The sequence below is a fragment of the Lutra lutra genome, chromosome 4, assembly GCF_902655055.1.
Source record: "Lutra lutra chromosome 4, mLutLut1.2, whole genome shotgun sequence".
NCBI classification, from domain to species: domain Eukaryota; kingdom Metazoa; phylum Chordata; class Mammalia; order Carnivora; family Mustelidae; genus Lutra; species Lutra lutra.
Genome location: NC_062281.1, coordinates 145,277,100 through 145,293,684, shown reverse-complemented (window position 1 = coordinate 145,293,684; position 16,585 = coordinate 145,277,100). Strand labels below are relative to the sequence as shown.

General features: G+C 36.6%; 1 protein-coding gene and 1 pseudogene across 2 annotated transcripts in view; both read left to right on the top strand.

Moving 5' to 3' along the window:
• The window catches only part of EFCAB7 (EF-hand calcium binding domain 7), a 50,930-nt gene extending 41,376 nt beyond the window's left edge, over positions 1-9,554 (top strand). For both annotated transcript variants that reach the window (XM_047723834.1, XM_047723835.1), the window contains exons 11-14: positions 575-723; positions 6,014-6,223; positions 8,189-8,296; positions 9,283-9,554. In XM_047723834.1, coding sequence (XP_047579790.1) covers positions 575-723; positions 6,014-6,223; positions 8,189-8,296; positions 9,283-9,357 — 542 coding nt within the window. In that variant the 3' untranslated portion in view covers positions 9,358-9,554. The remainder of the gene's footprint in view (positions 1-574; positions 724-6,013; positions 6,224-8,188; positions 8,297-9,282) is intronic.
• A 492-nt stretch (positions 9,555-10,046) lies between these two features.
• Positions 10,047-10,946, top strand: LOC125097383 (glycerophosphodiester phosphodiesterase 1-like; annotated as a pseudogene).
• The last annotated feature ends 5,639 nt before the right edge of the window (positions 10,947-16,585 follow it).

Genomic DNA, 16,585 nt, shown 5'->3' with positions numbered 1-16,585 from the left:
TCCCCAATGTCCATAACCACACCACCCTCTCCCTTCCCCCTTTCCCCTGACCCCCCTCAGTTTGTTTTGTGACATTAAGAGTCTCTTATGGTTTGTCTCCCTCCCGATCCCATCTTGTTTCATTTATTCTTTTCCTACCCCCCAACCCCCCACGTTACATCTCCACTTCCTCATATCAGAGAGATCATATGATTGTTGTCTTTCTCTGATTGACTTATTTTCATTCCATTTTTATATTGTTCATGGAGTCATAAGGAAGGCATCCTTTAAAATAAATAATTATGAGCAATAATACACATAGGCCTTTTATTAGCTGTATGACTTTTAAAAATTATGTAAGAAGGGCACTTGGGTGGCTCAGTCAGTTGAGCATCTGACTCTGGATTTTGGCTCAGGGCATGATCTCAGGGTTGTGGGATAGAGCCCTTCACTGGGGTCTGTGCTTCTCAGGGTGTCTGCTTCTCTCTCTTGCTCTCCCTTTGTCCCTTCCCCTGCTCACTTGCTCTTTCTCTGAAATAACTAAATCAATCTTTAAAAAATTATGTAACAGAGAAACTTTTGGTTGTTTTAACAGACAATTTTGATACAAAGAAGAATGAACTAACAAGACAGGGCTTTATGGATCTGAATCTAATGGAAGCCAATGATCGAGAAGGAGATCCTCGTGACCTTTGGGTAACTCTGCATTCAATGGGCTACAATAAAGCTCTGGAATTGACAGAGGTAAAGCAATCTGAAAGTTTTGCAATGGGTTTAAGGTCCATAATATTTTACACCATGAACATTTTCCTGACATATGACTTTTCAATTGGGCACTCAAATCCTTGAATTTCAATATATGAATGAATTGTGAGTGTAGCAGTGTGTTTCTGCTAGTTTATGAAATTTCCTGTTCTTACCTGAAATTTAGTTACTTCCAGCATTGAAATAATTTAGTAACAAAAGAGTTTGAGCTATGATATGCAGAAAAAAAATTGGTAATTAAAAAATTATATTTCTTGGGGCGCCTGGGTCCTCAGTGGGTTAAAGCCTCTGCCTTCGGCTCAGGTCATGATCCCAGGGTCCTGGGATCGAGCCCCGTATCGGGCTCTCTGCTCAGCGGGGAGCCTGCTTCCCCTTCTCTCTCTTTCTGCCTGCCTCTCTGCCTACTTGTGATCTCTGTCTGTGAAATAAATAAATAAAATCTTTAAAAAAAAATTATATTTCTTAATTGACAATGGCTGTTTTAGTTGCTGAAGTCTCATGTCTATAGGGAATTCTTTGTCCTAACAGAATAAAGCCTGCAAATAAGGAGAATGTGTCTATATGAGAATTGGAATTCTGATTCTTGGGTTAATATCTGTAAAACACTTGGGATGGTACTTGGCTTATATATAGCATTGCATATGTATTTGCTATCATTATTAAGATTTGCAGTAAACCAGAGAAATAATAAAAATGAGGACTTCTTAACTTCTATATTTTTGAGTCAGGTGTAAAATAAAATTATGAGTTTCGGGCCATGCATCAGATAACAGTACATTTGTCATTCATATTCTTAAAAATAGTATCTGTCCTTTCTCTAAATAAATCAGCTCAGGAGGGTAACACTAACATCAATAAGCTTTAAATTTTGTGTGTGTGGAGACTTTGGTTTAAGTCCTAGCCTTGACATCATTCAACATCCCTCATAAACCTCTTTACTGAAAAGTTTTCTATAACTTTTTTGCCATTTTTAAAAATAAGAGGTAAGTAGTTATAATTACTTTTTACATCCTACTTACCTAATGTTTAGTGAATCCCACATTCTGCATATGGTGCAAAATCAGCATCTAATCTATGAATAATATTGTATCTACTACACATGTCTTCAGTTAATAAGAGAAATTAGTGAAAAGCAATATAAGATATTCTATAGCATTTACTGATGTCATTAACCTTTGAAGCCACAGGCAAGAAGGATTTCTGAGATTAAAAGAAGTTTTTTTAAGATTTATTTATTTATTTGAGAGAGGAAGAGAAAACGTGCACAGGAAGGAGCAGGAGAGGGAGAGAGATCTTCAGCAGACTCCTTGATGAGCCCAGAGCCCGACACAGGGATCCATCCCACACCCATGAGATCACCACCTGAGCTGAAACCAAGAATTGGACTTAACTGACTTAACCAAGTGGCTTAACTAACTGGCTTAACTGACTGAGCCAACCAGGCACCCCTGTTTTGTTTTTTAAAGGTTTTATTTTGGGGGCAGCTAGGTGGCTCAGTCGGTTAAGCGTCTAACTTAAGCTGAAGCTCAGGTCATGTTCTTAGGGTGCTGGGATCAAGTCCCACATCCAGCTCCCTGCTTAGTGGAGAGTCTGTTTCTTCCTTTCCCTCTGCCCCTCGCCCCATTTGTGCAGCTCTCTCTCTCTCAAATAAATAAATAAATAAAATATTTTTTAAAACTTTTAAATTAAAATAAATAAAGTTTTTAAAAAATGTTTTATATATTTATTTGAGAGAGAGAAGAGCGGAGGTAGGGGCTAAGGGAGAGGGAGAAGCAGGAAGCCCAATGTGGGACTCCCATCTCAGGATCCCAGGATCATGACCTGAGCTGAAGGCAGCCGCTTAACGGACAGAGACACCCAGGCGTCCCAATAAAGGTTTTAAGTAATCTCTACACCCAACATGCTGCTCAAACATAACCCCAAGATCAAGAGTTCTGCCAAACCAGCCAGGTGCCCTGGTTGTGGCTTTTCAACAGTGAAATATTTTGACCCATCCTGAAAATAACTGTACTGTTATTAATAGTACATATTCATAAATCATAGAGAAAGATTCAACTGTATAAAATCAATTTGGAAATACTTAGAGAGTCTTCTGGAGCACAGTCTCAGTTCATATACCACAATTTTTCCACGTCTATTTACCTACCGATAAAGCATGGACTAACCACATCCTTCATTATCTTAGGAAAGTTTTTCCCCAATGATTAATATTATAGCCAGTTTATCACTATTGGAATGAGTTGTTTCATGGAGGATTTTACCTAGTAACTAGGTGGCCATTCTGGTTTTGCCAGATCTTACCCTCATTTTTTTTTAGAACACAATCATCCACAGTGTTTCAGAATTTAGCAGTCCAGGTTTTGCATATCTGTGATGGAATCCTTAAACTTCTCCATGGATTTGTTCTATTTTGTTGTTGTTTTATGTAAAGACTTTAATATTTCTAAAGTGTTTCTATAGTACTTTTAAACTACTTGTATAGTATCTATAATATACTATATTAGCTTTTATGGAATTTCTTTTACTTTGAGTCTCTTCCTTTATGGTCATTATTTTAGGTATCAAATAATGTATTTGTTCTTTTTTTTTTTTTTTTTTTTTTAAGTAAGCTCTATACGCAATGTGGGACTTGAACTCATGACCCTGAGATCAAGAGTTGTATGCTGTACTGACTGGGCCAGTCAGGCACCCCTTGTTCATTTTTATTTTATTTTTGTTTTTTTCTTTCCCCTTCTTCATTTTTTAAAAAAAATTTTTAAAGATTTTATTTGTTTATTTGACAGAGAGAGACATAGCAAGACAAGTGGGAGAGGGAGAAGCAGAGCTGGAAACCTGATGCAGGACTTGATCCTAGGACCCTGGGATCATGATCTGATCCGAAGGCAGACCCTTAACCTTCTGAGCCACCCAGGCACTCCCTCCTTCTTCATTTTTAAGGGGTACTTGATCAGAGGGGGAAAATCCTCCTTTTTTCTACAGCATTTTTAAAAAAGTTATTCTAAAAGCATACTAGCTATTAGTTTATATATTTTACTATCTTATGTCTGAGAAAAAGTCACAGTTTAGTCATTTGAATATATTTCATGGTAAGGAAACAGATTTTATGAGAGACTACTGTATGTGAAGCCTGGTATTGTTTTTTGTTTCTTTCTTTAATATAAGACTCACCCACAAACAAGTCAGGATTTGGTACGGGGGCATCCAAAAAATCTGTTCTTGGCATGAATACTTTTGATTAACAGAATAACAGTGAAAATATTGTCCTCATTCAATAAGGGTTATAGAGTTGTTGGACTGAGAATGTTACACCAGCAAACAGTAATATAAGAAGGAGAAAATAACAACTCATGATCAACAAATTGGTATAAATATGTTGGATAGTTTCTGTTAGTGATAGGGATGTATATATGTGGTAACATTTGATTTAAAGGATTCATGTAAGGGTAGGTAGGTGGGAGGGATGTGTGAAAATAGGTAATGGGGATTAAGGAGGGCACTTGAGATGAGCGCTGGGTGATGTGTGGAATTGTTGAATCACTGTATTGTATACGGGAAACATAACACTTTATGTTAATTATACTGGAATTAAAATAAAATAAATATAAAGACAAAGGATTTATATATTTATATATTCTTGTAACTATCACAAATCTTTTCTTTTTTTAGAATTCTACATTGTAAGATATTTTCACACATATTACCTATTAGATATTTCCAACAACTCTTGGCAGAATATATATATATATTTTTAAAGATTTTATTTATTTGACAGAGAGAGATCACAAGCAGGCAGAGAGGCAGGCAGAGAGAGAGGAGGAAGCAGGCTCCCTGCTGAGCAGAGAGCCCGATGAGGGGCTCGATCCCAGGACCCTGAGATCATGACCTGAGCCGAAGGCAGTGGCTTAACCCACTGAGCCACCCAGGCGCCCCTTGCAGAATATATATTAATTATTCCCACTTTTCCTTTAAAGAAACTAAACTTCATAAAAGTTAAGTGACTACATAGCTAGCAAATGGCAAAATCCAATTACAAACCTAGATCTTCTGTTTTCTAGTTCAGTGATGTTTCACTCTACTGTCTCTCTTATAAAAATGACTTTATTATTGCCAAAGGTTAGAATCATCAAAAACTTCTTTAAAAATAAAAATTTCTGATCATGTTTTCCTAATTTCAGGCTTTTATATTTTGTCCCCCAAATAAAAAGGTGACCATCAATATGTATAAATTCACTATTTATTCAACAAATATTTATTGGATGCCTACCATGTGGTGAGTCTGTAACAAAGAGGCACTGAGGATAAATGCTGAATAGAATAGTCAGAATTCCTGCCTTTATGGAATTTACGTTCCACAAAGGAGAATGATTAATTAAATGGAAAATAAATAAAATCATTTAAGAAACACTTTGAAAGAAACAAGCCATAGACCAAACTAGAGAAGAATAGTATAGGCAGGAAGGAGACTGGGAGATCCAAGCAACTCTCTCTGTAGACGTGACCCTTAAGCCTTAACCTGAAGGAGGAGAACGTGGTACCCATGTAAAAAGATATGAAAGAAACTTCCAGGCAGATAGAATACTGTACACAAAGTCTCTGACATGGGAAAGAGCTTTATTTGTTCTAGGATCTGGATGATCAGAGTAGCAAGAATATAGCAAGGCAGGAAGACTTGGTTGGATAGAGAGAGAAAGGCTCCTGTGTGCATCATCATGTTAGCTCTGGTAAAGACTAAAAGGTAGACATTAGAAAGATCCATTTCCAAATACAGAATGTCATTTAGATCTCAGATTTTAAACGTGCTTTTACACTAACTTTGAACTGTGAATTTGTTTTCTACATTCTTTTTGGTGCTCTATATCCATGATTTAAGTTTCAATTGTAAATAGATTTTTTTTTTTACAGTCCTTTGAGGATTTCTTTCTGTAGTCTTAAAGTTAGAATAGGAAATTGAATAACTAATATGCTATATATTTAATTTTAAACCAAATGGAGGGATGGTGCTGTGGCTGATAGGAAGATTACTGGTTTGCTTGAGATTATAGTTTTCTTTCCTTTTTTGTGAACATTGTCAGTTTATATGCTAACAAAAAATAACTTATGCTTTTTTATTATTGAATTCATACTACTAAAATCTTTTAAAGGTATATGAGAAGGACAAGCTAGAAGGTACAGTATGTCTTCTTAAACCACATGGTAAACATATTAATAACAGATTATTTTTAATTTTATCAGAAAGCTAAAACAAGTTTTGCTTTTTCTTTCTTATCAGGCATGCCCATTTATCATCGATATCTATGCAGACAAATGCAAGCCAAGAATTAAAGCTGTCCATATGGAGGCATGCAGTGGGCAACTTGAGAAGGCCATTTGTAAATCTGTCCTTAATAAAGGCGATGCCAGGGTAATGGATGGCTATGAAAATATAATTGTACATACTTATAAGCGTGACACCTGGATAACATCAGTTATTGAAAACAAGGTATTACTTATGGGGTGTTCTCCTCGTAACTGCATTGTTTACTAACATGTTCCATCTTCTTTCTTACTCTATTCTTGCACAATAATTAATATCACATTATATTAATAATATTTATAATGGGCACTTCTTCTTTTCAGGCTTCTAATTCAAACTGAGCATGATAATTTTTACACATTTTTAAAGTTTGAGATAATTGTATTATGAAAACTAAATATCTGGAGATCTCTGAAGATAGAGCATAATATGGCTACAAAGTATTTTATTTAGTTTGTTATTAAAAATCTTCACACATACATAAGTATTTCAAATAATAGACATTGGGTTTTAAAGAAATAAGACAAAGTAAAGAAAAAATTTAGACCTACTTCTTCCACACTTTGAAATATTAGAAATTCTAGAGACTGTCATCATTTTATCTAATATATTCCACTGCCCAGGACCTATTTTTATCAAGCCAATTATTGCTAACTCTAGCTAACCATCCTGCTACTACTGATATTGCAGGCCAAGAGAATATAAATGCTTAGAGATACTCAGCTTTCCAGAAACATAAATTTTCATAAAATCTTACTCAAGATGGCTGGATTTTTAGGACTATTGGCTATTTCTTTTAGTTCCTGGTGATACTTAACATTATTTTTACGCTTACCGTGAATTTCTTAAAGTGCTTAAAGTTTGGCTGAGTATTGAGTCAATGTGCATATATACTATGTAACTAACTCTTCTAGTCACAATAGAGACCACTATCAGTTGTAATATGGTCTCTGCTTTCAAGGAGTTTTGGCCTAGTTGGGAAGACAAAATTAATACTCTCAAAATAGATCAGAGAATAATTAAATTGTCTAGTACTGCTTACTTGTGCAGTAGTTTTACTGTATTTCCATCTCTTGTGCTTGATGTTAATTTGGACTATAGAAGATAGGGAAAGACTTGTGATGAGGGGAGGGGGACAGTGGTATGCGATTGGAGACAAACTAGGATTAGATATGCAGAGACAGCCATTAGAAGCAGAGAAACAGTGTACAGAGTAATATGTAAGAGGGTTAATGTGGAGAGTAGAGGAAATAGTGGGAATATCTTCTATGTAGAAACAGAGAACTTTATTTGGAGGAGTACTGCAAAGATAAATAACAGGTGGTATGGGTAAAGATTATATATATTATCTTGAAAATGAGGTAGAGGACTTGGACTTCATAAAAACAGTTAGGGTCCCCAGCTAGGAGATTCCAGTCTTCAAGTGGATCATAAAGCTTTGGAGGGTGATTTCTAAGATCCAGCATGCCTTCCCTTCTGCTCTATGTTTTATTTAAACTAAAAGGGTGGATGGGAGTCACTATCTTAACCACAGTTTCTCTGTTCTGTAGTTAGCTATCATTTCTCAACCCTCCATCTTCTTCCTTTCCCTCAAGGAAGATTAAACTTCCCTGCACCAAAATGATGTAATAATAATAATATTTTAGAGTTTCCCATTTGTCAGGCACTTTACATTTATTAACGCATTAACTTCTCACAACAACCCAGTGAGGTAAGTACTAACCACATTTTATACACAAAGAAATTGAAGCATGGGGACGTTAAATAACTTGCAGAAGGTCACATGCTAAGTAGTAGAGCTGAGAAATGAATCCAGGTAGTATAATGTTATACTGCCCCCTTGTAGTCAGTAGGGAGTGCTTGTAGCTTTCTTAGCAGGGGAATACTTTGGTGCCTACATTTCTTTCATTCACCAGCTTCAGAGGCTATCTAATATCTATGATCTATTATCTCAAGTATTGCTTCTTCCTTAAGGTCTTCCTTGCTAACCCAGTCTGATCTAATGTTTCTGTGTTTCTATGGTATTTTCTATGTTTCTGTAGACCCTGTGAATACCTCTATCACAAGACTTACAAAATGTTTATAATAATCATTTTATTTGTTTGTATTTATTAAAGAAAGGACTGGCAACTTATGAAATTTTTTTTATAGTCAGATAATAAAGTGATTATTCACATCAACAATGAGCTAAGTAAAAACTGCGTAAATAACAGAGGACTCAACATATTTGCAGTAGAAGTGGCATCAAAATCTACAATGGTAATGTATTGTTTTCTAATTAAAGCTTTTTGTTTTATTGTTTGAAAAAACATTTTTACTAATAATACTATGAATAAGTAGAAGTATGAAATAAAGTAGAAAATTATTCTAAATATGATATTCATATTATTATCATCCTATATTAGGAGATTTTTGTTCTAGTTCAGTTCTCACTATTTGGTCCAGTGATTATGAGAGATTCACTTACCCACTCTGTTCCTATCTCTTTAAATGTAAAATTAATGTAATATTACTAGTGTTAGGTAGTTTACAAGGTTAATGTAAGGATAAAAATAAAATGGTGTACATGAAAACACTTTGCAACATCATATAGAAAGACAAAGTGATGTTTATAATAAATGGGAATTTTGCTAATCCAAAATATTTTTATCTACATTATTAAGATTTTCCAAAGTAACCTGAGAGAGAAAAGGCCTCTTAAGTTTTAGATAACTTATCTAAGTCAAGAGCCAGGAACAGCTGTAGTTTCTAGTGTTAGCAGAGCTGTGGGTTTCTAATTTAGCTAGGGGTTCAAAGGCAGGGACTCTGAAACTGTCTAGTGAAGGGGTAAAAGAAAAAGCCTTCTGTTCTTACCCTTTCTTCATTCTGTCCATGAAATCCTAAAATGTTCTAGAACTGAATAAAGAGGAGAGAGTCTACAGAATCCCAGAGAGAATTTTAAGAAAATGCTCTAGGTTTAGTGAAAAAATGATACTCCCCTTTCCACTACTCCCTTTTCTTCTACTCCTACCTCACATTTATATACACCAAATATCAACTACTATATTTGAGTAGAATTTATGCTGGATTATTCTGTTAGACATCAAATCATAGATTGTAGGTATCCACTAAGGACAAATGGTATAGAATTTTATCCGCACAGGGATGTTTTTTGCATAGGGCCTAGAAATGTTACCCTGTTTAAAAAGTAGCCAAAAATAACAATATGTAAAAGGATAGTAAAGGTTTTCTATTTTTATATGCAGGTTTGTCAACATGTAATGCCTCTGAATGAACGACAAGAATGGATATATCATTGTGTGTATTCCCTTGTATCTTAAATATTGTTTTCTACTTGAGGCTGTCAGGCTAAGAATTCTTCCAGGTTTAGTCTGTTATTTGTTGTTAAACTAAATGCTAATCAATTTAACTGATGTACATAAACAGTCTATTTAATTTGTATGTGTTTATATTTTATACCCATGTTATATACTTTATGATTAAAGTATAGATATAAAATAGAAATAATAATGTTTTTAATGTGTGACTTTCTTATTAATTTAATGAGAAATCTGGGTATATTTTATCTACCAATAGTAAATCAAAATAAAATTACCAGTAGGGGCACCCAGGTGGCTCAGTGGGTTGAGCCTCTGCCTTAGGCTCAGGTCATGATCTCGGGGTCCTGGGATTGAACCCTGCATTGGGCTCTCTGCTTAGTGGGGAGCCTGCTTCTCCCTTCTCTCTGCCTGCCTCTCTGCCTACTTGTGATTTCTCTCTCTGTAAAATAAATAAAATCTTTAAAAAAATAAATAAAATTACAGGTAAGCTTTTAAAAAGTAGTATTTGATGAATTCTACAAAATCCTGTATACTTCTGGTTTAGTCTTACTGACCAAAAATAAACTCAAAGAAAATGAAAATAGGCCAACTGCAGTTAGTGCCTTGGGCTCTCACCCTGTCTTCTCACTGTTCTGTCCCAGGAGCCCAAAAGGTCACAGACTCCCATCCATGCCACTGTGGTCAAAAGCATGTGGTTGTGGGAAGACCAGGGAGCCTCCTGGGCCCCTTCTCTTTGCTGCTGCTGGTGTATAGCCCCTTCAAAACCTGCCTTTCCACCAGCAGCCTCTACTCCTGATGCACCTTTTCAGCTTTGAACTGATGCTTCTTCCTCCAGTCCCTTCTGGCCCTGTAGGTATTCAAGCCCTGGAAGCTATTCCACCATCGTCCATACTGGCAGCCATTTGGCAGGCAGTATGACTGGAGCAACAGGTCTGGGGTGGGGTGTTGAATTTACTTCTGAGGGGATTCTTGTCTTAATGTACCATAGCACAGTAGACATGACAACTGATGGTAGGGGTTGGTGAGTGATTTGACATTTGAACAAGTGAGAAAACTTAAACTGCAGCAAATCACAAATTCAGGCATGTTTTCCCTGATGAGAGGATCTTTAACCCGAACCATAATCTCATAACCCTCTTAGATGTCAGAGGCCATGCAAATATAATGCTGGTGCTCTAAAGAAAATGTATATGCAGTTTCTTCAACGATACAGTCTGCTCTGGTATCATCTGTCCTTTCTTGCCAAAAATGATCTATAAGATGAGACAGATCAGAATGTAATATAATAGCATTAACTCACAGAACCTGGGGCCTTAGCCATCCAGGAGATGGGAAAGCACACTGTGATACATGTGTTTCAGTTCATTCTTATAGCAATAGACATTTTACTGGATTAGAGCATGCATAGTATCTTGTGGTACCTGTATGGAATTTCAGCTTTCCTCATGCAAAATGATGTTGTATCCCTGAACTACTCAAAGAAGTGGTTAGTTAAAGGCGTTCAAGTTATCGCTGGGGAAAATTTTTCCCTTCTTTCTTTTGTTACTGAACTCAAGCTTGTCCGAGCACCTAATACACAGTATGTCTGAGAGCCTGCTTTTTAAGCAAAGGGAGCTTTATTATCAGAATAGCAGCACAAGAAGAAGGCAGGAGATCGTTCCCAAAGCTGCCTTGCCCTTTTGAGCCTAAGGACAGTTTGTATATGTTTGGGAAAGGAGGTGAATACATGAGAGGAGGGTGAAGAGTTTCTTGAACCATGAAGAGAGAGGCCTTGAAAGAAGCCAAAGGTATGCGTTCTTTCAGACAATGAGGGGCCGTTTGGAACCTGGTATGATCTAGTACATCAGATAATTTCAAGACAAATGTTCCCCATTAGGTTTCTACAGTCAGTGGGTAAATAGGGAGTAGTAGTGATTGATCATGTATGAAGTTAAGAGATGCATAAAACATAAGTAGGGAACAAAATAGAATGTGAAGCTAAGTTAATGCAACTAATACAACTATAGTTCTGCCTCTGCTTTCAAAACAGGTCTAGGAACCAAGTATCTAGCCTCACTTTCTAGAGTCATTGACTGGTCTAAGAGTCAAATAGACATTAGACATTAACAGGAGAAAAAGAAATTTCATTATGTACATATGGGAGACCAAGAAAGACATGAGACTCACAGGCAGTCAGCCAGTTGAGGCTTGTATACCATCCTGAGCAGAGGAGAGAGGATAGGAGTCCGGGGCTTCAAAGGGGAAGAAGACAATTTACAGGAAGATGAGAAGAGTGAATGTTACCTAAACAAATGTTTGCCATGCCATGGAGATAAGTCTTTCTGATTAAAAAAAGGGGGGGGGGGGCACCTGGGTGGCTCAGTGGGTTGGGCCGCTGTCTTCAGCTCAGGTCATGATCTCAGGGTCCTGGGATCGAGTCCCGCATTGGGGTTTCTGCCCGGAGGGATCCTGCTTCCCTCTCTCTCTCTCTGCCTGCCTCTCCATCTACTTGTGATCTCTCTCCGTCAAATAAATAAATAAAATCTTTAAAAAAAAAAAAGCTATCTCTAGTAATAGCTGTCTGGTACAGGCCATCTATCTAAATTCTTTTAGGAAGTTAAGTGAGAGGTAATAAGCTTTTCCCAAGTCGGTGGGTCTTAACTGCCTTCAGCTGAAAACAATCCACATGTTAAAGAAGCACGTTTTGAGGTGGCAGATTCTGCTACTCTCAATACCTTTGATAAAAGGTGGCTATGGGTCCCATCTTGGTTCCATCTGTGTCACTGACAGCAGCCTGAGATCATGCCCTGTCCCGAAATCAAGAGTCAGATGCTTAACCTACTGAGGAACCCAGACACCCTATAGTGTATATTTTAAAGTCTTCTCTCTGATATTCTTCAGATTTTCTTCTCACCTCTGACATTTCTTTTCACCCACACTTCTGTAGCTTCTTCCAGTTTCCACATTGTCTCTCACTTCAGGCCATTTGGATGCAATGTTTCTTTCTGCCTATAGAATAGTAATTATCGGAGCGCCTGGGTGGCTCAGTTGGTTAAGCAGCTGCCTTCGGCTCAGGTCATGATTCCAGGACCCTAGGATCAAGCCCTGCATCGGGCTACCTGCTCAGCAAAGAGCCTGCTTCTCTCCCTCTGCCTGCCACTCTGCTTACTTGTGCTTTATATCTCTGTCAAATAAATAAACAAAATCTTAAAAAAAAAAAAAAAGAATAGTAACTGTCTCCCTATTCCCTCTTCATCCTTCAGGTCTCAGTGAATATGTCATTTTTTCTAAGGATCCTTCCCTGATTAAGGCCCTACAATGACTACTTTGGTGGCCCCAAAAGTTCATGTTTATTCTTTGTTGTAGCATTCGTCATACTGTATGGGAAAAACTGTTTAGTTTTACCTGTGAAGGTAAAAGGCTGAAAGCAAGGACAGTTATAATTCCAGTATATAGCATAGAATCACAATAGATACGCAATAAATATTTGCTGGACAGTAGAATAAAGTGGGCGGAAAATTAAACTAAACTTACCTGCAGTATGAACTTTTCCTAATTATTAGGACATATTAAAAATAGACACCTAAGCGGTGCCTGGGTGGCTCAGTGGGTTGGGCCTCTGCCTTCAGCTCAGGTCATGATCTCAGGGTCCTGGGATCGGGCCCGCATCGGGCTCTCTGCTCAGCAGGGAGCCTGCTTCCCTCTCTCTCTCTGCCTGCCTCTCTGCCTACTTGTAATCTCTCTCTCTGTGTCAAATAAATAAATAAAATCTTTAAAAAACAAATAGATACATAAGAAAAAATGGCTCATTACTATTAAATTCTACTTACCCAGATTTTGTTTTTCATGTCATTCACTAACAGATTAAGACAACTACATTTAATAGTTTTGTTGATTTTTCATTAAACACTCTAGTAGGTCTGTTTTTTTTTTTTTTTTTTTAAGCCAGAAGCCTTCTTTTAGATCTATTTTTGGTGTATGTTGAATATGATACAGAAATTTAATACACCACACTAATCATATTTTGGATATAATCCAGGAAAATGAAAATATATTTCTGATTTTGGCCACCAGAGGGTGAGCATATTACTTATTATTCATAATATTCATTAGAGGGAGAGAGAGAAAATGAAAGAGAGAGACCGATTGATAATATTTCTCAGCACTGGGTTAAGTCCTTTATGACTTCCAAGACTGCTTTGGTGAAATATATTGTATATTAAGGATCTATCTATAAGAGACATATGCACCCACCCTATTAGAGAATATATAAAAATTATTTCTAACTTGTGAGGTAGATACTAAGTCTTCTGCTCTTAAAAAGATACTGACTCACTTCTTTGTGAAGTTACAAGTATAGGACATATTAAGATGGCCCTGCTAGCTTTACCTAGAAATATAAAGCCTATGTTTGCTACTCAGCTTAGCTTGAGTAAAACAAAAACAAATAAACCAAAAAAACCATAATGATTGGAGGAGAAAGATTGCAAATCATAGAAATAAATTAGGGAAAGCAGACGAAATTGATGTGAGAGACAGTTTGAGGGGCAGGACTGGGAATGGTTGCTTAAAGTTGAAGAGGTAAAGGATTTGGGCTGCTTAAAAGTATCTGTACTTGTTAACTATGGCTAGTTTTGTCTAAGGAAGATGAAGAATAGGATTCTCAGTTCTTATGCCACTTATTCACAGTGGCTTATATTTGTGATATTTGACCAAAGTTAATTTGTACTTTAAAAATGGATTCTTGGGGCACCTGGCTGGCTCAGTCCTTAGAGCATGTGACTCTTGACCTCAGAGTAGTGAGTTGAAGCCCCACCTCGGGCATGGAGACTACTTAAAAAAAAAAAAAAAAAATCTGTACTTGTTTTATATAACATGAATAATAAGAAATAAGTTCTCTTATTTTTAAAAAATATTAACGGTTCTAAAGTTATATATTAAGGGGCACCTGGGCGGCTCAGCCAGTTAGGCATCTGACTCTTGATTTTTGGCTCAGGTCATGATCTTGGGTGGTAAGATCAAGACCTGCAAGGGGCTCTGTGCCTTGTGGAGCATCTACTTAAGATCCTCTCTTTTCTCTCTCCCTCTGCCCCTTCTCACCCCCAACCCTGCGTTCGTGTGTACTCACCCTCTAAAAATAAATGTCTCAAAAGGAAAAAAAAGAGAGATATATTAATGTTAAAAAGAAGACCTGCATATTATAAAGGGATTAGAGGTATGGTTCCATTCTCCCAAAATTTAAAAAAATATATTTTTCAGTTTCTTTTAGACACAATTTTTTTTAAAGATTTTATTCATTTATTTGACAGAGATCACAAGTAGGCAAAGAGGCAGGCAGAGAGAGAGAGGAGGAAGCAGGCTCCCTGCCGAGCAGAGAGCCTGATTGCAGGGCTTAATCCCAGGACCCTGGAATCATGACCTGAACCGAAGGCAGAGGCTTTAACACACTGAGCCACCCAGGTGCCCCTGTTATAGACACAGTTGATAAATATCCAACATTTTATACATATTCTTAATTTTATTCTTTCCTTTACAATTTAACACAAGATCAACCAACTTAAATTCATTGCCAGCTTAAGTTCAGTCATGTGAATGAGGCTAAGGTAAATACAGTACTGCTGGTTATAGAATTCCAGTGCTGTAAGCTTTCTAAGAATTTCAGACATGAGTATGCAGCATTGCTAAAAAGTAAATTTCTCTGTGCCTTTTTCTAAATATCTGTTGCAAAAAGTTGGATTTATCTTTTGAATTGTTTTCCTACAAGGGAATAAAAATTTAGATGACTAGGCTGGTAAATGGTATGCGGGGATATCCAATTAGCAAGTTTCTATTACATATTGCATTAGTTATAATAAAGAAGTAGTAGACATGATCTCTGACCTCAGAAAAGGAAAAGCTGAGAAAATGTTACATATTAGCCTATTAAGGAATAATATTAAGTCTTAAATTAGTAAGCACTGATCATTAAGCATAAAATACAGGTGAAGGCATGAGAACAAAAAAGGAGGGGAAGGCTTGTGCAATTTTTTTGATGGGAATAAGACTCCCAGAAGATTGAAGGAATGAAAGAAGGGTAGTTTGAAGCTAAATAGTGCTTTGTTTTTAGTCATACAGTACAATGTATTTTAAAATTTAAATAATATAAAGCACATTTTAATAACTATTAAAGGAAATGAAGCATGAGTTTTAAAATCTAGAGAAGTACTACACTAAGGCATTAGACTAAGTTTGATAGAACAAGTTTGGGGAAGTTGGAAAAACTAGTGTGGGCTGGAAGAATAGGAATGAGCTAGAACTTTAAATGAACTTGAAGGGATAAGTGGGATTTCGAAAAGGATAGAAAGAAATATCAGGCATTTTCTCACGTCTTTCACTTTTCCTAGAATTTCCTGTATTATGTCTCTATTAATATCATACACAATAGGTCAATCACATATTTGTTGAGTGCCAAAAGTGTATAGAGCCCTGCTTTGTCAGAGAAGATAGCTTGTGACAAGTACTAACACTTTGTACATTTAACATATATTTTTAAATGCCTCATCCTTCATGAAGCCTTTAATCCTTTCTCCAATCCAGAAGAAATTATTCTACTTCTTGAGCTTCTATTTTACATCTAATACTTTTTTTCCCTGTGAGCCTTTTTTGTTTTATTTTGTCTTGTTTTATTCAAGTAAAAATGGTATAAATGATAAGGTCGTTCATTCAATTTTCAATTCAAATAAAGACCTTCCCTTGAAACACCAGCTGTACTTAGGAATGTGTAGAAGTGCTTTGTATGTTCTTTCTCTTCATCACACAGTATATTAATATAATATGTTGCCATATATATGTTGCCAATATATAATATAATATGTTGCCAAGGGTTGAGAATTAAAGTGAAACTGGCATTTGTTTTTAAGTTAAGTAGTGTGTGCCAGTGAAGAATACAATCTTTACAATGCAGTATGTTGCCTCTATCTTGATTCATGCTAAGGTGACTTACCCACCATTGCTTTTGCACTATCAGTAAAAAGGAAAAAAAAAAAATCTTGCATTAAAAAAAATAGTTTGCTGGGGCATCTGGGTGGTTCAGGCAGTTAAGCATCTGCCCTCAGTTCAGGTCATGATCCCAGGGTCCTGGGATTGAGCTCCACTTTGGGCTCCCTGCTCAGTGGGTAGTCCGCTTTTTCTTCAACCTCCCCTCCACACCCTCCCGCGGGCCCCCTCCCCACCCGTGCTTGTGCTTTCTCTTTCAAATAAATAAATTTTT